Source organism: Stegodyphus dumicola, chromosome 12 (genome assembly GCF_044657685.1).
Source record: "Stegodyphus dumicola isolate Sdum_Otavi_A_Nest chromosome 12, ASM4465768v1".
Taxonomy (NCBI): Eukaryota; Metazoa; Arthropoda; class Arachnida; order Araneae; family Eresidae; genus Stegodyphus; species Stegodyphus dumicola.
This window is the reverse complement of record NC_140779.1, coordinates 96336435-96356959: the sequence shown is the minus strand read 5'-3', so window position 1 is coordinate 96356959 and position 20525 is coordinate 96336435. Positions and strand designations below refer to the sequence as shown.

General features: G+C 32.1%; 1 protein-coding gene across 1 annotated transcript in view; it reads right to left on the bottom strand.

Annotated features, from left to right (window-relative positions):
* Positions 1 to 20525, bottom strand: part of LOC118193829 (tRNA wybutosine-synthesizing protein 4-like) — a 73670-nt gene that overhangs the window by 47639 nt on the left and 5506 nt on the right. Inside the window, exons 4-5 of the mRNA XM_035364976.2 lie at positions 12561 to 12647; positions 2082 to 2193 (exon numbers count right to left, since the gene is read on the bottom strand). Coding sequence (XP_035220867.2) covers positions 2082 to 2193; positions 12561 to 12647 — 199 coding nt within the window. The remainder of the gene's footprint in view (positions 1 to 2081; positions 2194 to 12560; positions 12648 to 20525) is intronic.

The following is a 20525-nucleotide window of genomic DNA, read 5'->3' as shown; positions in this document are numbered from 1 at the left end:
AAAGAACAGATATTGTTTGTTTCTGTACATCTTCTAGCTTGCTTTATAACACATACAGAAACAAACAAACAAAAAAAAAAAAAAAAAAAAAAACATTCCCACTAACATAAAAGTTGAAAGTTATGGACACATAAGCTTTTACATTACTGAAAACTACAGTGTTTCAGACAGAAAAGGCGTTACGCTTCAATTTAAATTTATTGCTCTGACATAAGAATTAGAAATTTTTAATAACAGAAGTTCCAAAGAAAATGTTTTGAGATAACTGCAGGAAAATACACTGATTTAATGTTGAAAATACAGAAATTCTTTTTTCTCAATATAATGACAAGATTTAATTGAACCTATTATTTTATTCTAACATTCAAAATTCTTATTTTTCATAGATTTTTGGGGGAAGACTGAATGAATTTTCTATTGTCTCATTGATGTAGAATTTTTTGCTTACAACCTGGCCCATACATCAAATTACTTATTTTTACAAATAGTAACCTTGATAATACCCCCCCCCCCAATCTTCAAGCATGTAAATATATTTTTTTATTTTAAATATTACACTGCATTCCACAATAAGACAGCTATAATGAACTCTCAAGGGTTAGAGTAGACTGAAAGGTACCACTTGTATTATTGCCAAGTTGTTGTTTCATTTATGATACCTGATAAGTTGAATGTTCCATAAATATACTTTTACCTAGAATTGAGTGCTCAATTGAACTATTAAATGAAAATATATCGTCCATGTAAACACATGGACAAAGTCAAGGGAGTTCGCAAATGCCAAATTTGTGCAATTCTCTGATGCTTTTTTAAGTGAAAATAGGTCAACGTGTACATGGATACAAGTCAAAGAATTGCACAAATTCGGTATCCATGTGCCGCCAAAAATCATCAGTTTTCGCCAAGGGGTTCCCGTAAAATATACTTTTATCCTCTCAAGTCATTTTTCATTTGACATTACATTATACACTGAAAACCATGTTATTATATCAAAAACTTTTAAATACTTAATCACTTTAACAATTTTCTAGCAGAAATCGGTAAAAATATATTTTAGCGTGCCCATTAGCGAAAACTGACGATTTTTGGAGATTGGCCAGCAAGGCATAATTTCAAGATGGCCACCACACAAAACCAAAATAACAAGTCAAATAATTACACAAATTCCATGTCCATGTACACATTGATCTTTTTTCACTTAAAAAAAAAATCAGAGAATTGCACAAACTCGGCATTCTGCACTTCCTTGACTTTGTCCATGTACACATCGATCTAATTTCACTTAAAAATCGAAGCAGCCCCCAGTTCTACACTAGAGCCAAACAAAAAATATATAATTTCAATAAACTGCATATTAAATCAAACAATGAAACAACATAAAAAAGAAATACATCTTATCGCATCTACACTACACCAAGGAAATATCCACTTACCTTATTTAGAAATTTCTGTGTCTTCACTCTGTGGCACACTAAATTCTTTAACACCATCTAAAAACTTTCCTCAAACCATGTCCCCTTTGCATTTGAACCTTTCTTGTGACAAACCCATTCAAAGCCATCTGAACGATCTTTGCGTTCGACCATATGATTTCCTTTGTACAAACAGGACACTTATAATGGCTACTAAGTAAACCTTCACTTACACACCAGTCAGTTGCAGCTTTTCTTTTCTTTCTTTCCAAATCATACAGAAACTTCTAATTAATCTTCTTACATAGAGCCATTTTGCTGTATAAAGCACAAAATAAGCAACGTACTTCCTAACCAAGATCCAATAAGCCCTTACAAATATTTTCCCATCAGTCAAATTCACAGCAATCACACAATCACGTCATAATAGGTTTCTATAACATTCAACTATTCAGTTTACCATAAATGAAACAACAACTTGGCAATAATCAAAAAGGGCACCCTAAAATATAGACTAACCCAGAAATCTTTTTATGCAGTAACTAATTGAGAAATAATACATACATTTCTATTCAAGCATGCTTTTTTTCCTCATGTCTAATAATTTTAGTCAGATACTATATATATTTTCATACATGAATACATAAAAATGATATTAGTCAAACTAACCTATTTTAGAATCCTTGATGTTAGGTTTAAGAGTAGAGTTAAAATTCATGCCAAGTAGATTAGATTTTTTAATATATTCCAATTTTCGATGGATAACTGCTGGAAAATCTATCTATAAAAATAAATGAAAAAAATCTGTTGATGTTATAACAAATATATATATATATATATACATTTATTAACAAATGTATACATATTTGTTATTTTAACAAACATATATATTCACAGACAGAGATTTTATATTGCCAGGATAACTGCAGATGCTATAGCAGGCATAAAATTGTTACCATGGTACTACTAAGAAGGATGAAGGGCACAGTTTTAAAGAATTAAGAAGATTATGGCTATTATTCTTGCTTGCTATTGTTATTTGTACCTAACTGAAACTACTATAGTAGCTAAAACTTGTTTTAACTAACACTAATTACTTCTAAATCTGTCATTGACACATTGTAAGAGCTATTTACAAAACAGTGTCAAAAGTAAACCAAATGAAAATATGTTGATTCTGTCAAAAGTAAATTGGGCAAAAGTTGACTGTAGTAGATTCTAATAAAAATGTTGTAAACACAGAAGTTTTCAGGTTTCTGATTCTTGTCCTATGGATATTTAATAAAAAAAACAGATGAAATTTCATTAGCAATTAGAAAAATATTTTATAGCAACTGAAAAAGATTCTCATACAGACAAAATAAAATTGCTATCCTGTTAAATCTGCCAAGCAATGAAGGGCTTAAACTTTGTAACCTGAACTTTGTTTGTAAGCTCTGAACTTTCAGAAAGTAGTGAAAAATATAATGAAGTATTTCATCTACAAGCAAATTTGGAGACCAATAAGATGAACTCATACACAACTGCATGGTGCTGTGAATCCATAATAACAGATTGTAAGAAAGTTTATTTTGAGAACCTGCACTAGAAGTTGGAAAAGTGATTGAAATAGGACAAGCAGCTGAAACAGGTAAAGAACAACTTTCCTGCAAGCAGGTTGGTACTGCTATAAACTGATGAGAAATGCCTAAAGTAAAGCACAAAAGTTTATGAAAAAAAAGAAGTCTTAGAAAGTATCACAGAAAATAAAAACAAGAACTGCAGGAGGTGACACAAACAATGTCAGTCTCCTACTAACAGAAAAATTTGTTTTAAGTACACGCTAAAAAATCACTTCCTCATTGGATAACCCAATTGTCCAAAGAAAGTTCATGAAAAAAATTAATGATCTATATGTGTTTCTTGATTCTCTAAATACAACAGAAGAACTCGAGTATAAAATATCAGATTGCAAATTGTTATTAGATGTACACTAAATAAATATATTAGCTACTGCAACTGTTAGGTTATTAAAACTGGCTCTCCTAAGAAAAAGAAATTTTTAAAATTCTATATTTACTCTGAATAAGAATGATCTTAATTTTATTCTTACATTTTCTCCCGGTTTAAAACTGGTTTATCATCACAGAAATTAAAAGCCATTTTGCCATATAAAATTTTATATCAATTATCACTGGTTCAGTATATACATAGCAGACATCTAATATATGTGCAAATACTTAGATATTGAATATGTTTCAAAATATATATCAACATATAAAATATATAAAAATTAAAAACATACCAGATAATCAAAAAATTAATATAATTAAGATTAAAAAAATTTTCAATTTCACATGGTCTATATTTCCAGATTTTGCGATAACGCTAAAACATATTCTACTGTTTTAATTATTTTCAAGTTTCTCATTCAGTATTTTTTATATCATTATCAGCATCTGTTTTAGATTATCAACATAAAAAGTTGTAAATATTACAAGCATAAATGACATCAGAAAGAAAACTAATAATACAAAACAATATTAATATTTTACACTACCAGAGGACTGATTAACTTTCTAAAACTTGGCCGAAATTCTCATAATATAGCCTTCAGACCAGCGCGACCCAAAACACTTTTGCCCCCTCTTTTCACATTTTCCTAATGAGAAAAGTCGTTAGTCCCCTCCATGGATGCAGTAGAATTTACATGTCAGATGCTGTTCCATAGCAGATGGGTTGCTAGATTTGCGATTTTTTTTATGATTATTTTGCTTTCATTTAAATGAAGTTCTAAATAAAAAGTATTTAGAACAAAATGTATGCAATGTTTATATTTCATTTACTATTTCTGATCAATCTTGGCAATAATTTGTGAATTTTATAACTTTGTTTTCACACTTCATTTATAATCGCATATTTTCATATTAGAAATTAGAAAACGAAAACAAAATTTTACAAAATGTAATAAATACGAACTAGCTTTGTAAGTCTGCAGGTTGAAATGTGATTTTTAATAACATATTTTCATCAACAAAATAATGGTAATGACTAATTTTATGAAATAATAATAATAAATTCATTAATAATATTTATTACTATTAGATGATTAGAATGAGATTCAATACAGTTAGATTTTGAGATGATAATAATAAAGCTTTACATAACAATAAGAGAGCTTTAAATCTGTTTTTTTTTCGATAATTTTGTTATTATAATATAAAAAAGAAAATCAGAGATATATTGGTTGCGTCTCATCATTTAACTTTTACAAATATTACATTGGACTATCAGGCAAAGGAGGTATAGCTTTAACGAGAATTTTTCTTTGTAAAATTGGCTTTTGTTTATGTTAGCAGAGAAAACAAATCTGTGACGTATACAGTCAAAAGTCGTTAATTCAGACACCCATAATCCGGAATGATCTATAATCCGTACCTCAAAGCTAAAAACTTTCTGCGCATGCACCTCGTTGACACATGCGCATAGGCGTTTACGCGTGCGCGTAAGACCTCTTACGACTGCGCAAGCGCAGAATACGTTTTCGCGTGCGCGTTTTATGTATAACAAACGGTATAAGCTAAAATTATCTATTTCAGTTAATGTTGATGATTGCATTGTTCCTTAATTTTTGAATTGGATGCGGCTTATTATTTTTTGCAGACTGTAAGAGCAATGCTATAAAAGTAAACTTGAACTTTCGATTATGTCAAATAGAATTTCCGAATCTGGAGCTCCCAAAGGATCGCACAAAACGAAAGTATGTTTCGATGTCCATCAAACAAAAAGTGGAATTGCTGCAAAAAATGGATAAAGACATGAAGAATGTGACAGAGAGGTTAGTGAAAACGAAAAAATTTCGATTGACAAGTTAGTCGGTATTCTCGGCACGGCAATTAACGGGACTTGAACAGCGGAACTTTGTAACTGAACAAAAAATTATGTCTGTTTATAGAATTAAAGAGAAAGTATTATCACATAAAACGAAACAACTTAAATTAAAAGAAATGTTTAATAAAGTAAACAAATAAATATTAAGCTTTTTTTTTTTTTTTGTAAATTTTGATACCCTTTAGATCATAATTGTTCTTTATTTCATAAATTACGGTTTCATATTTTTAATTTTAGAATTTCTGCATGCCATCTTACGCGATTTAAACTGATGATCTATAATCCGGAAAAATCGATAATCCGGAATCGCCGAAGTCCCGACGAGTCCGGATTAACGACTTTTGACTGTACATGCAATCATCAAAAGTATTTTTCAGTACAGTTTTAAATGTTTAGAAGAATTATACGCCAATTTCCTTTCATAGACAGAAATTTTGTCTATAACCATATGTTGAAGTCTATTTCATTTTCAACGAATATTCTATTTGCACATAATATATTTTCTAATTTATTTTAGAAAGAGTAATCTTTCATGTTTTCAAAAGAATAAGGGCATACTGGGTTTTGACACTTACATTGTAGTAAATCTGTTTTTCATATTTCTTCCAGTAATAAAAATGATTACTCTGGAATATTTTCAAAGCAAAATTAAGAAAACTGTTTACACCAAATTTTGCATAAAGTATGTTCTCGTGTATTTTTTATTTAAAGTGTGAAATTTTCTCTTTGAAAAAATAAAAAATCATGGATGAAGCAAAATTAATTCATGAGAAATAACTTTCAAATGCAATAATTCCTTCGTACAATGAAACAGTGGAGAAAAGTGCAAGACAGCTTATTTATTTACAAATAATCCCCTCATATGTCTAATTTATGTACTGTCGATTGAGAAATAATAGGTTAGTAAATTAAACTGGTTATTTCAATACTTTTTCTTTATCAATTTTTTTTACAGGTCCTTCAGTAGAGTGGTAAAGGTGGCTGAACACTTGTAGTTCACTCGGGTTTGAATCTCGGCTAAAGGGTTGGATTCATGGTTATTGTGTAACCTAAATACAAGCCAGCTTCCCTTAGAAAGTCCTCCGCAAAGGCATCCCTCACTTTATACAGGTAATTGTTGTGTGCTTTGATGTAATTCAGTAAGCGAACAAAATTAATCCAATCAAACTCGGACAACAGGTTGATTACATGTGGAGTTTTCCATCAGGAGCATAAATGCGAGCAATTTTCTCTTTAAAGGTTTACACGAAAGCATCCATCCCCTTAAGCAGATAGCATTCACGTGCTTTTCTGTAATCCAATCCTAATTCTCATACATTTAATAGTAAGTTGACATACACCTTATTACAGACAAAATAACATTCCTTTTTTAAAGGTAAATTTTTTATTAACTTGTCTGAATTCCCTTTATCTCTTGAGGAGTATAAGAATTTCAGCAAATAAAACTGACCAAAAGATTTGTGCAAAGTAACTGATGTTTTGACTCAATTTAGAAGTTATTTGAGCTTTAATGATATTTAAATACTTTTTGGCAGATGCCATCCTAAAAGAGGGTCTAAAGATAAATTGGTTTTGTTTAATTTACAATGAATGAAAATCATTCAAAGCAATCATTGAAATCAATCATTGAATGAATGAAAATCAAAAAACTATTATGCATGCAATTGTCTCTTATTTATCTCCTGATAAATCAGACAAAATTGCCAACATAATAGAAGCACTTTGAAAGAGTTAACAGTTCTTAAGGGTTTTATGCACTCCAAAAAAAAGAAGGTCAAAATAACATCTAATTATTAATAAGTATAAAAACGAAGTAAACGATACAAGCAGTTTTACCTATTTTCTAGAAGGGCATTAAATCTAAAATATTAATCTAATCTCATTTTCTATTATTAAAAAGCATTAAATCTGGTAAGCTTAAACAGCGTGCAAAATCGCTGACATTTTAATCATAGCAAAAGTTAGTACTAAAAAAGTTAGCACTAAAATTATGAGACAGTGCTCTAACGTTTGAGAAAGAGATGGCTTCTATTTGATTTTCAAGTATATTAGTATGAGACGAAACCTGCGGTTTTTGCCAAAATATAGCCAAACTGATAAGAAGAGGGAAACAATGCACAGCCAGCGACTATTCTGAGCAGCGACAATGGACCACCCAGAGATCTACAAATACGCAATTCTCTAAAATAGGGAGGGGATGGCTGGTACGACAGTTGTACCACAGCCAGTGTTAAAGAAAGTCATTTTCCCAGTACAAATGCTATCCTCTAGCTTTAGAAAGTTAATGTGCTTCAGAATGGTCACTCATCTTAAATTCAAAATAAGTATATTTAAAAAGTAAAACTTCCACTTCAAGTAGAATTCCATAACAGACAAGAAAATAACATATGGAAATTTGGCCTCTTCTTTTAAAATGTGAAATTTTAAACCAAAAATGAAAGGTTTATAATACTATAAATCTGAATTTTTTACATTGTTACCTAAATGCATTTCTAGGTTTCTCACATCATTTTTTTTTTTAAAGAAAGAAAGATACATATAAAAGAATTACAGTACAAAGTCCGTAATCCGGACTCGTCGGGACTTCGGCGATTCCGGATTAGGTGATTTTCCGGATTATAGATCATCAATTTAAATCTGGTAAGATTGCATGCAGAAATTATACAATTAAAAATATGAAACCATAATTTATGAAATAAAGAGCAATTATGATATAATGGTATCAAAATTTACAAAAAAAAATTAATATTTATTTGTTTACTTTAGTAAACATTTCTATCAATGTAAGTTGTTTAAGTTGCTTCGTTTTTTGTGCTAATGCTTTCTCTTTAATTCTATAAACAGACATAATTTCTTGTTCAGTTACAAAGTTCCACTGTTCAAGTCCGTAATTGCTGTGTCGAGAATACCGACTAACTTGTCAATCGAAATTTTTTCTTTTTCAATAACGTTCTCTGTTACTTTCTTCACTATCGAAAGTGCGCATGGGTAAACGCTTTACTGGCTTTACGCGCATGCGTAATGGAAGCGCGCATCAAATGTGCATGCGTAAACGCATTATGCGTATGCGCAAGTTTGTGGCTTTGAGGTCCGGATTATAGATCATTCCGGATAATAGACGTCTGGATTACAGACTTTGTACTGTGTAATATAATTTAAAATCATGCATTCAGATTTTCATTACAAAGTCAAGTATTTAACACATTTTTCTGAAAATGATTTTGCATAGTTGCAGTCTTAACATGGTGTCAATGATATAGTAATAATGATACAGTAAAAGTCCGGCTATCTGACTTTCAATGCACAGGAAAGCTCAAATAACTGGAATGGTTTAGAATTTAAAAAAAAACATTCTTCCCCAAAAATTAATCAAATGACAGATTTATAACACCATTATAAAACTCATTATATCACAGTTTTAACAAATGTTTCCAGCCACCACAAATATAATCTGCGCAAACAGTTCACGTTGGTGTATTTAATAATATTTTGTCAAATGATTTTTGGCATTTGAGACTTGCTTTAGAACACTGTATTGTGAAATTTACAAAAAAGTGTCATTATCATTAAGTACAAGATGGCTGAAATGAAAGTATCATGCTACCAGATTAGAAGCATCATTTACTTCCAGTTCTGTTGCAAAAAGTCAGTTATAGATTGTCACCAAATCATGTATACAGCTTTAGGTACTAATGTTGTATCATATGACACTGTGAAGGTTTAGTACCAAAAGTGCAAACACAAGGACTATGACATTCAAGAAGCACAGCACTCTAGATTGCATTGATGTCGTTAAGGCCCACTTGTGAGAACTTGTGCACGAAGATCAGTATGCAACCACTTGAGAGCTTGCTAAGGATTCAAGACATTAGTGTCATGTCCATTAGTTATGCTAGTTCATCACATAAACTTGAGGTGCAAGTTTAATCGCTAGGTGCCATATGAGCCGACTCAAGCAGATAAAGACAGACATGTTTGGGCCTGTACTAATCTATTCAAATATCAACACAAGTACAAAATTCTGGATCAGATCATCACTTGCAATGAAAAGTGGATTTACTTCAACAAGACAGTCTGAAAAAAGGATTGGGCTGCATCCAGTGAGCCCATCGGCAACATCACAAAGTGCAAATTGACTATTTGACATTTTTTATCAGTGGATTGCTGTGGTATTATCCACAAAGATTATCTGGAAAAAGGTAAAACCCTTGACAGTAAGGTATACAGCGAGATGTTAGTCTGTGTTGATACTGCTATCAAGAATAAATGTTGAACTGAGTTCCAGCATAAAAGGGCAATATTCAATCAAGATAATGCAAGACCACATGTTTCTGCATTCAGTGGCTGGAATCTGTACGGACTCGAATACATCTTTTGCCACACCTGCCATATAGCCCCGACATCGCTCGGACTTCTACCTTTTTTCGCACCTGCAGCCACATCTTGTTGGTGCTGTCTTCCATTCTGCACATGATGTCCGAAATGAGGTTGATCTGTCTAGGACATGCGGCCATCAAGTTTCTGGGCCGAAGGCTTTGAAAAACTACCAAAACACTGGCAGAAAATCATAGATTTGGGTAACAATTAATACCCACACTAAAGGTACTGCTTTCATGTTTTTTCCTAACTTTATTAAGAATGTTTTTTGGAGGAAAACTTTCGTTACAACCAGATATTATTAGCACATACAAATTGTCATCAAATAGTGCGATTTTAGTGTGATTTAGTGCCAAAAATTGAGCATGAAATTACAACACAATCATAAGCATTTCGTCTTAGTTTTATGTAAACCCAATTCATTCTCAATGAGCCAGTTTTTGTAAAGAAGGATATTTTTACACTATTTAAAAAAAAATTATTAATATTTGTGGCTGCCTTTCAGGGCAGTAGAGTAATTTCTAAGTTACAAGATCTTGCATGAAAAAAAGGTACTATGAGCAACTTCGGATAAACAATGGCAATGCAATGTGAAAACCTGTGACAAATAGTTTAAGTTTTTATATGACATACCCATAAATGTATCTTTTTCTGTAAAGAATGATCTGATCTATTAAATTTCTGCCAGAATTACTGATGGAAGTTTGGCAACATTTCTGCCAACAATCATGTTCAGCAGCATTTCATAAGATAAGATTTTACTTTCATGTTTAAGGCCTACAAAATATGTCTAGCTTTTATGTCTGAAATATATTACCTCACCCCAAAAAACATTATATAATTTTAAACATACGCTTTTGACATTGAAATTTTTATAACAAATAAGATGACTGATTTCAAAATTTTACACTGAAACTTTCTGCGATTCATTTGGCTTTTCTAAGGTGAATTCCAATTTTTATGTGCTCAACTGTCAGGAATTGTTTCATATCCTGAATGACATTTCCCGAACTTTCCAGATGTTTGAGTTTTTATCACATTTTCTTTATTAAAAATAGTACAGCTCTCACTATATAGATAAAAAAAGTGTTGTTATTTAAAAAGTACATTAATACTCTAACATAATATATGAGGGCTGTAAATTAAGTAATGGCAACATAGGTATAAATCAATTTTTAATGAACTTACAAGCACAATTGCATTACATTCCTTCTATGTAATCACCAGCAAAGCTTATAACCTTTTGCCAAATGCCAGGAAGCCATTGTAGACCAGTGCAAGGTGGTTGATTGTTGATGTGAGTGACCAAGTGCCCTACTGCATGGAGTACAGATGAAACGTCATGAAATGGGTGACCTCGGACGGGTTCCTTCAACTTTGGAAACAGATTGAAGTCACAAGGACTCATGTCGGAGGAGTAGGAAGGGTGTTCCAGGATTTCCCACTGCCACCATCGCAAAAGGAGAGTAACATTGTTAGCGACATGGCAACGAGCATTGTCATGCAATATGATAGGGAGATTGTTGTGTAATAAATGTGGACATTTGCGCCACATAGCCGGACACAGACGATGCTGTAGAAATCGACAATAGTAATCTGTGTTGACAGTTTGTTTTTCAGGTACAGCATGTGTAAGAATCACACCGTCCCAGTCGTATGCCATAATCAGCATAACCTTCACCTGACTGGGTTCTTGTCAAAATTTCTGTGGACGTGGCGAACCTTGGTGACGCCATTCATTTGATTGAAGCTTTAATTCAGGCTCATAGGCTCATGACCATGTCTCATCAATGGCGATAATACGCTGCAGAAATGCGTCTCCTTCATTGCGGTATCTCTCCAAGTTGGTGCCAGCCAGTGCAATTTCTGTACTTTGGTTAGTCATGTGGAACCCAGCGGGAAGCAATTTTCCTCATGTTGAGAGCTTTCTTCATTATGCACCACACCCTTTGATGACTCAGACCAACCTCTAAGAATAATTCTCCGACAGTCCATCGGCAGTCTTTGTAAGGAGACTGCTCAGGATGTCAATCTGCTCTTGAGGAATAGAGGGCCGACCTGTGCGTTGCAAATCCGCAATCTCATTCCAACCCGAACGAAATGTTTGAACCCATCGTGCTACAGTCCTATACGGTAAAGCATTTGTGCCACAGGCTTCCACTAATCCTTGATAGCATTCTGTTCATTTTTGCCCCGGGCAACCTCGATTTTAAGCCACGACCACTGATCACCTTTTGAAAACATGCTTTAGAGCGATGGAAACAAAACTCCTCACTTTAACGCCACACAATAACTACCCTTCTAAGCAGATCAACTGTTTTTTGCACTCTACACATCGACAACAGTGCCACCTCACCGCTTACATAGCCTATTTGCACATGCCCGCCCTTCTGCGAGTTTCAAGATTAAGTTGCCACTATTTAATTTACAACCCCCATATAATAGCATAGTGTAAAATATAATTTCTAAATAAGTTACATATATTTCTAAATCTTTGTTATAAGAGAGAGATATTTATATTAGATATTTTATCTCCAAATTGTCCTCTGAAGTAGCAAAAAAAAAAAGAACTTAGCCACATAGTAAACTATACATATTTTTCATACTAATATAAAGCTGCTACATTTTTTATTTGTTATTCATGCATTATATTGTTAAAAATAAGGTACATTAAAGTAATATTTTTAAAAATTTATATACATAATAAAAACTAATATTTTTCATATTTTTAGAATGTTGGAATTAATTGAAAGATTTATAACATACAACATAATACACAATGAAGGGGGAATTCACATAAATTTTTGCTTTCAAATTGCAATTTGCAATATATTACAAACATATATGAATTATGTACTCAAGTAGGAATAATGTTTAAGTTAATAACATTTAAAGATTTACCTCAATATATCTGCAGTCAAATGGTAACTTATTTAGGCTTTTGTACCTGAAGTATGATGAATCAAATCCAGCTCCTAATGAAATAATCTGTAAAAGAATAAAATTTTACAACAATACTTTGCATTGTTTTTTACTTCCTTCTATGAAGTGAAAAAAGTATTGAAATCATGAAAAATTTTGGGTATCATACATATGGAATATATCCCTTTTGATTGTTCTTGAAACCATTTGGACGATTTTTTGTGTGACCTCTGTATGTAAAGACAGAATAAAGGATTCTTTTTTCAGAAATGAATTGTAAAATAGATTTAGAAATGAATTCAAAAGGGATTTTTTTGTGATGTCTATATGTACACTGTGCAAAAAAAAAAAAAAAAAAAAAAAAAAAAAAAAAGGACAGTTCTATCTCTCTCGCTCTAGTGGGCTGATTGACAAAATTCAAATTGCATTTTTCATGTCTCAAAAGCAGAACTTAGGATATATATTAGATTTATATGTAGCACTATTTTAACACAAAATAGGACTTTTTCTGAAATAACATACCAATTTTTTTACATATTCCAATTCTATAATTCAAATTATGACTAAGTATTATATTTTGTAAAATTTGGTGCGAAATTTATGGAGAAATTCAAACATTTATATTGGCGCTTTTCTTCAGGTTGCCCTAAGAATAGTTCACTTGGCAAACTTCTTCATATATAGCAACCTATTTTCCTTTCCCTTTTTAGATTTCGCATGAGCGGAAAAAAGGTACATTGTTCCATCTTTCAAATAATGTTCTTTACACTATATTTTTAATTATAATTTTCATTATTTTAAGTAATTTTTTCTTTTTCAAATTTTATTTTAATTGTTTAAGTTGCAAGGTTTTTTTCATATAACTGTTTTCAAAATTTCTATTTACTCTAGTTTTTTAATACTATATTTTTTAGTTCTAGTTATTATTTTAGGTAATTTTAAAATTTTTATACTTTTATTTTAATTGTTTGTCTTGCATTGTCTCTTCACATAATTGTTTTAAAATTTTCTATTCATTCATTCAAACTGTGCATTTTAAATATATTTATCAATATCAATTTTCTAGAATTTGATTTTATTTATTTGAATTGCATTTCTTCCAGAAGACTACCTTATGACCCAGACTACGATGCATTTGAAAACTGCATATATTAAATAAAAAAATACAATAAAGCACAGTTAACACGCCTTTCAATGTTCCGTTCAGAAAAGGTATATAAATAAGAGAGATGTATATCCGACATTTTAACTTAGGATGACTTGCATACATTATTTTAAACAGTTTTATCACTAAGCCCATTGCTTTACACAGTTTTATCATTTACATTTAATTTCTTAAAATGTTATTCTGTAACCCCACAGCTCAACGAGCACCACCTAGCGGCATCCGGAATAAACACCAGCCAAAAAAAAAAAAAAAAAAAAAAGAAAGAAAGAAAGAAAAAAGACTAGCCTCCAGTCGATGTACTGAACTCAAGACACTAAACATGGTGTTCCTCGAGATTTACTTTGTAACTTAAATATGTAATTATAATGCCCTTAATTGTAATGTTTTATCTTAATTAATTATTTAAAAAGGCCAAGTGAGTCTTTTGTTTATGGTAGTTTTGGTTATAATTCATATTTTAGTCAAACATTTTATTTTTGAAATCCCAAAAATCAAATATCATAAAATTAAAAATTTTTAAATTAAAAAAATACTAAATTTTATGCAAAAATTTATTTTTTCTTCTTAATGGATTTTTATTTATTTTTTTTTATTTTTCAAGCATTCTGAAAGTATATTAAAGAGCCTTCAACTTCGAAACATCTTGGTATTTCTGACATTAATTTAAAATAAAGTATTGCCCTCCATTTCAAAAGGGCCCATAAACGGCTGAGCGGTGAATTCGCTGACCACTTGTAGTTCGCTCTGAGGTTTGAATCCTGGTGAACGGGCTGGTTGCATGGGCGGTTTTATGGTTTTTCTAATGTGTAATGCGTATACAAGCTGGATTCCCTTAGTCTTCACGAAGACATCCCTACTTTTAGGCAGATAGCCCTGCTTTGCCGTAACTTTATAATCCAATTCAATCCATTTCATCAGTATTTGGTCAAAACCTTTATCAGGCTAAACATTTTGAAGGTATGAGATGAAAGGAAAGACTGGTTTCATCAAGAGGGAAAACATCTTTAGCTGATATATATATATGTCACTATTCAAATTCCGGAATCTTTAATAATTCGACTGAGAAATCATGGGATGCTCCATTTATTATATGATATGATGTTTTACGAAGTAAATTAAATTTATACAACTATATAGTCGAAAACCAGTCGCTCTTCACTTTTCGCTTTCGTCTGGCTTTTAAATGTACCAGAAAAATGGCTGAAGGAAACACCAAACGTTAAATTTAAAAACTTTTAAAATTTAAATTTTTTTCTCCTAAAATTTCAAAGTTAATATTTTAAAAAGTTTGATAAATTAGACAACTAACCTGTGCAGATGAGTTTTACACTGATGAAATAGTTCAGCATTTTCTTTAAAATATTTTAGTCATCATTTCAAAATTTCATTAGATAGTTTAGGATTAAATCAACTGATTAATGCAAACTGTGTGAAAGGTGACTATCTACAGAAGGGTTACTTTTATGGGAGATCTTTAAAAGGAACATGGGCTAGACTGGAGATTAAGCGTTAAGCGAAGTTATTTTCCAGCAAAATTATAATAACAATTTATTTATTATTATTATATAAGCATTAAGCCAAGTTAAGCGAAATCGTGCCTTATCTAGCAACTCCCATTTTTTTTCGGTGTAATGAAAATCATTAAAATTACAGTTTATTTTATATAATCGGCTTTTTGAATATTAGCCATTTTAACTATTTGTGGTTTTACATGTGTTGTTTACCTTAAACAGGGTATTTGATGTGCTGGGTAAAGCATGATAATATTCGTGCTGACACCAGCATACCAGCAAGTATCAATATTCGTCATTTCACGGTGCCTCTCGTGAACAGTGTGAGCAAAATGGCTGGCGTTGAAAGAGTTGAATGTATGAATTTTGCTTATTTGATTTGGTTGCAAGATCAGAATGAAAAGATGTGTGATAGAATGCTGCATGAATTATGGTTTGATTTTGAATGTGTACGAATGTCCTAAGTATACAAATGGTACAAAATTAGTTGAAAGGAAAGATGCAACAGATTTGTGTGAATGGAGGTCTCGTGTGCCTGGTCCTTCCAAGCATGAGGTCAAAAGGAGTGTGAGAAAGAGCTCTTGGTTTTCTGAGAGACAAATACCTGCAAGTTTGATCCTTCAATTAACATATTTGTGGGGTCAGAAATGTATGAACCAGTTTATTACAAATGATTGATTAATACGGTTGAATTGGAAATACAGGAATTGATTAAATACAGATTTTGATTTAAATGTAGTAATACGAGGGGTGATCCAAAAAACAGTTTACAAGGCAAATGAAAAAGTACTTATTAACAAATAAAAATGAGATACAAATGGGAATCAAAAGACACATCTAGCCTTCACTTTTCCACATAGTCGGCAAACCTGTTTAGGCATTTGTCAGAACGTTCGACCAACTTGTTTAACCCGTCTTGGTAGTAATCAGGGCCTGCTCATTGAGCCATTTCTCGGCAGCTGTTTTCACTGCATCGTCTGAGGTGAACCGTGTTCCGGATAAGTATCGCTTGAACACCGGAAAAATGAAATAGTCACTTGGAGCCAAATCGGGGCTGTATGGGGGGGGAAGGTTCCAGACCTCCCACTTGAACCTTTGCAGCAATTCCTGAGTCTGCAAGCTGTATGGGGCCTGGAATTGTCATGCAGAAGAATGATGCCTTTGCTTAGTAATCCAGGCCGTTTGTGTCGGATGGCTTTATGCAATTTCGTTAAGGTAGCACAATAACGATTGGACTTAATGGTATGGCCACACTCCAAATACTCGATTAGGATAACACCAGTCATATCCCAGAAAACAGTTGCCATCACTTTACCGGCAGAGGGTGTGACCTTAAACTTCTTCCTCGTCAGTGATCCAGCGTGTTTCCACTCCATCGTGGCTCTTTTGGATGTGGGGGTGAAGTGACGAAGCCATGTTTCATCACCAGTAACGATGTGATCAATGAAGTGTTGGCCGTCTGAATGGTATCGCTGAAGAAATGTGAGGCTGCACATTATTTGACTGGCCTTATACTCCGCGGACAACACACGTGGAACCCAGCGGACACAAACTTTGGAATATCGCAACTCATCGGTTACGATACGCTGAAAGTTACCATAACTCAGGTCCAACTCTGAGGCAGTCTCACGCACGGTTACTCATCGATCCCTTGGGATAATTTCTTCAACACATGCCGTGTTGATATCCATCCTTGAAGAACTTGGACGGCCACTCGCTTCCATATTGCAGTTTACCACATGCTCCCTGCCCGCTTGATAAGAACGACACCATTTCGCTACCTGTTGTCTACTCATTGCTTTGTCCCCGTATACCTCAACGATTTGTCTGTGAATTTCGGATGCGGCCACATTCTTGGCCCATAAGAATCGAATTACGGCTTGCACCTATATGTGAGACCACTTTTCTAGACGTCATGCCATTACTGTCGCTCTTAAGTGTCTGCATACTGATGCTACTTACTCGTAGAATCGCTGTAGGACAACTAGCGCCATCTGTCAACTACCCTGGGTGGAAATATTCGCTCCACAATTATTACGTTTCAAATGCTTCTGCTTGTAAACTTTTTTTTTGGATTAACCTTCATACAATAAAAGTAATTCTCATTAGGTGTAAGTACTTTATATGTGGTTAAGCATGTGGTTGAAATGAGCATGCCATTTGAATTTTATCTTCATTGTATTGTTACATTTTAGTATAGATATAAACAAATATGGTTTTCTACTGTTTATTATAAATAAAATTTTATTGTAAAAATATAAATTACATAGTTAAAACTGTTTAACCACTTTTCGTTTCAGTTAATTGAAATTTTGAATTTTATCTTTGTTTTTCTTCTGCGCTTTTTAAAGTTTCAGCTCGTATATAAATCAATGTTTTCCTATTATTCATTGCTGAGGTTAATCTTTGGATTATGGTAACTTGGTGATTTTTTGGCGAAAATTTGGTGACAAACTCTGTTAGAGCACCCTCTATTTTTTTTTCACCGCCATTTTGTCTTCACGAAGTGAACACATGTTTCTTTTCTTTTTATTTACTCAACACTTTTTCCAAAAATCTGCTAGCCGAATTACACTTATGCTAGAAATTTTATGGAACAAAACTGCTTAATCATGACAAATATTAACTGCAAAATTGGGAAAAAGTGCAGAATCGCAAACTCCTTGCTACGTTTTTCAGAATCGCACATACACAGTAACCATGTACACGTCGACTTATTTTTACTTAAAAAAACATCCCAGAATTGCATAAAAATGGCATTGCGCACACTCTTGACTTTATCCATCTACACTGCTATTTTCTCATAAATTACAAAAATTTGCACGAAAATGCAAGAAAATTTTGTGAATCTTTAAACTCGGTAAAAAGCACATATATGAAACTACCTGATCGCGAAAACGTATATACCCTTTCCAAGGATGAACATTTCCACGAATAATATAAATAAAATATCCAAAAACTTTTACCTAAATTATCTATTATAAACATCACCAACGAATTTATAACGCAAACATTAAAAATGGTTACAAATACTTATTGTCAAATATTTAAATTATTTCCATGCACGTTTACTTCCACTGAAAGACATACCAAATTGCTACAAACATATAATTCGCAAAATAACTATCATTTAATTAAAATATAATTAAACCATGTACACGTCGACTTATTTAAAAAAACATCCCAGAATTGTACAAAAATGGCATTGCACACACTCTTAACTTTATCCATGTACACTGCTTTTTTGTCATAAATTAGAAATATTTCACGAAAATGCATGAAAATTTTGTGAATCTTTAAATCTGGTAAAAGAACATATATGAAATTACCTGATCGCGAAAAAGTATATACCCTTTCCAAGGATGAACATTTCCACGTATAAAATAGATAAAATATTCAAAAACTTTTACCTCTAAATTATCTATTATATTATAAACGTCACCAACAGATTTATACCGCAAACATTAAAAATGGTTACAAATACTTAGTGTCAAATATTTGAATTATTTCCATGCATGTTTACTTCAATTGAAACGTATACCAAATTGCTACAAACATAAAATTCACAAAATAAATATCATTTAATTAAAATATAATTAAATTCAAAAACACTACTTAAAATATAAATAAGCACATACATAATTAATTAAATTAGCTTATAACATATAGCTTATAACATATATATACATAAATTAATAAAAATTAGCTTATAATCCTAATTACTTTAAACTAAATCATTGCTAATAACAATTTTCCAATAATACCATATTAATTTATTTACTCCTTACATTTAGAACAATGCATAAAAATAATATCCTCAAATAATTAAAAATACTAACTTACTTAATCTTCTTCAGAATCTCAATCCTATTCGTATTTTCGCCTGCTTCAGGATCTTTAAAATGATACTTATGTTTAGCAGCAAGATGTTGAAAACCTTCATCCTCCAAACAGTCATATGACTTCCAGCAATCAAATATTATTATTGTAGCAGGTAGAATATAAAGCTTAATAAAACTTAATAAGCAATCTTTATTTCTATCTCGCGCAACCTTAAAAAAACACTTATTACTACCCCTTTTAATCCCACTAAATACCCATTTCGAATTCACTATAATAGCACCATGTGATCCAAAAATTAATCAACACTCTTTCACACAACACACAATGAAGCTTAATACAAAATACTATAGTACTGCAGATATTTTTCCAATTTCACCCCCTCCCTTTTCCGATTAAAGAACTGTAATTCGTCCATTAATGTCACATGACATATCTCATGATCTCTCATTTCCCTCACACAAAATAATGCGTAATCGGAACTGAGTACTTCTCACATTATTCCCAAAGTCCTAGGTAGTAACCTTTATCACCTACCAAAATGTCGCCAAACTACCTGTTACCATATTCCAAAGATTAGCCATTGCTGATTTACTGTTTATTACAGTATCTTAAATTTTTTGATAAAATGTTTTACATCCTTTTGCTACTGTCATAAAAATGGTATATATGATGAAAAGAGTTGATTGTTGATCCCATAAAATTTATATAGTTATTAACTTTCAAATACTTTTTCATTGTTTTTCCTCGAACTTCTGTTTTAGATATGAATTCTTTGCATATTTACAGAATTCATTCAAAATTGCAACCATCTAATATTGCAATTTGATGAGTAAGCAATTTTCTAAAATGCGCGAAAAGAACCCATTTGGCGAATTAGCGATTTTTCGAAAACACACCGAACTGGCCCGTACTATCCACTTTTATTGGATCTTGACTCACAATTATATTAAACACTGAGTTTTGGGCTTCATTTACATTGCAAATAAACAGCTGCTAATGAAATCTCCATGCCAGTGGTATCCAAACTTTATGGCAGTGCAACTCCATAAAAATGCACATGAGCTCAAAAAAAATTTTATAACCCTTATTCAGAGCTTCGATCCTTAGTTATATGCTATCAATTTGCACTTTTATACACCTTGCAACCCTAAATGAGCTAGAAGCCTGCAGTTTGAGTACATATGCTCTATGCAATTAGCCTCTTCATTGGGATCTGAACTCAGATCAAATTACAGTTGATCTTTGGATTATGGTAACTTGGCAATTTTTTGGCGAAAATTTGGCGACCAACTCTGCTACAGCAACCCTCTATTTTTTTTTTTTTTTTTTTTTTGCCGCCACTTTGTCTTCACGAAGTAAAGACATGTTTCTTTTCTTTTTATTTACTCAACACTTTTTCCAACAATCTACTAGCCGAATTAC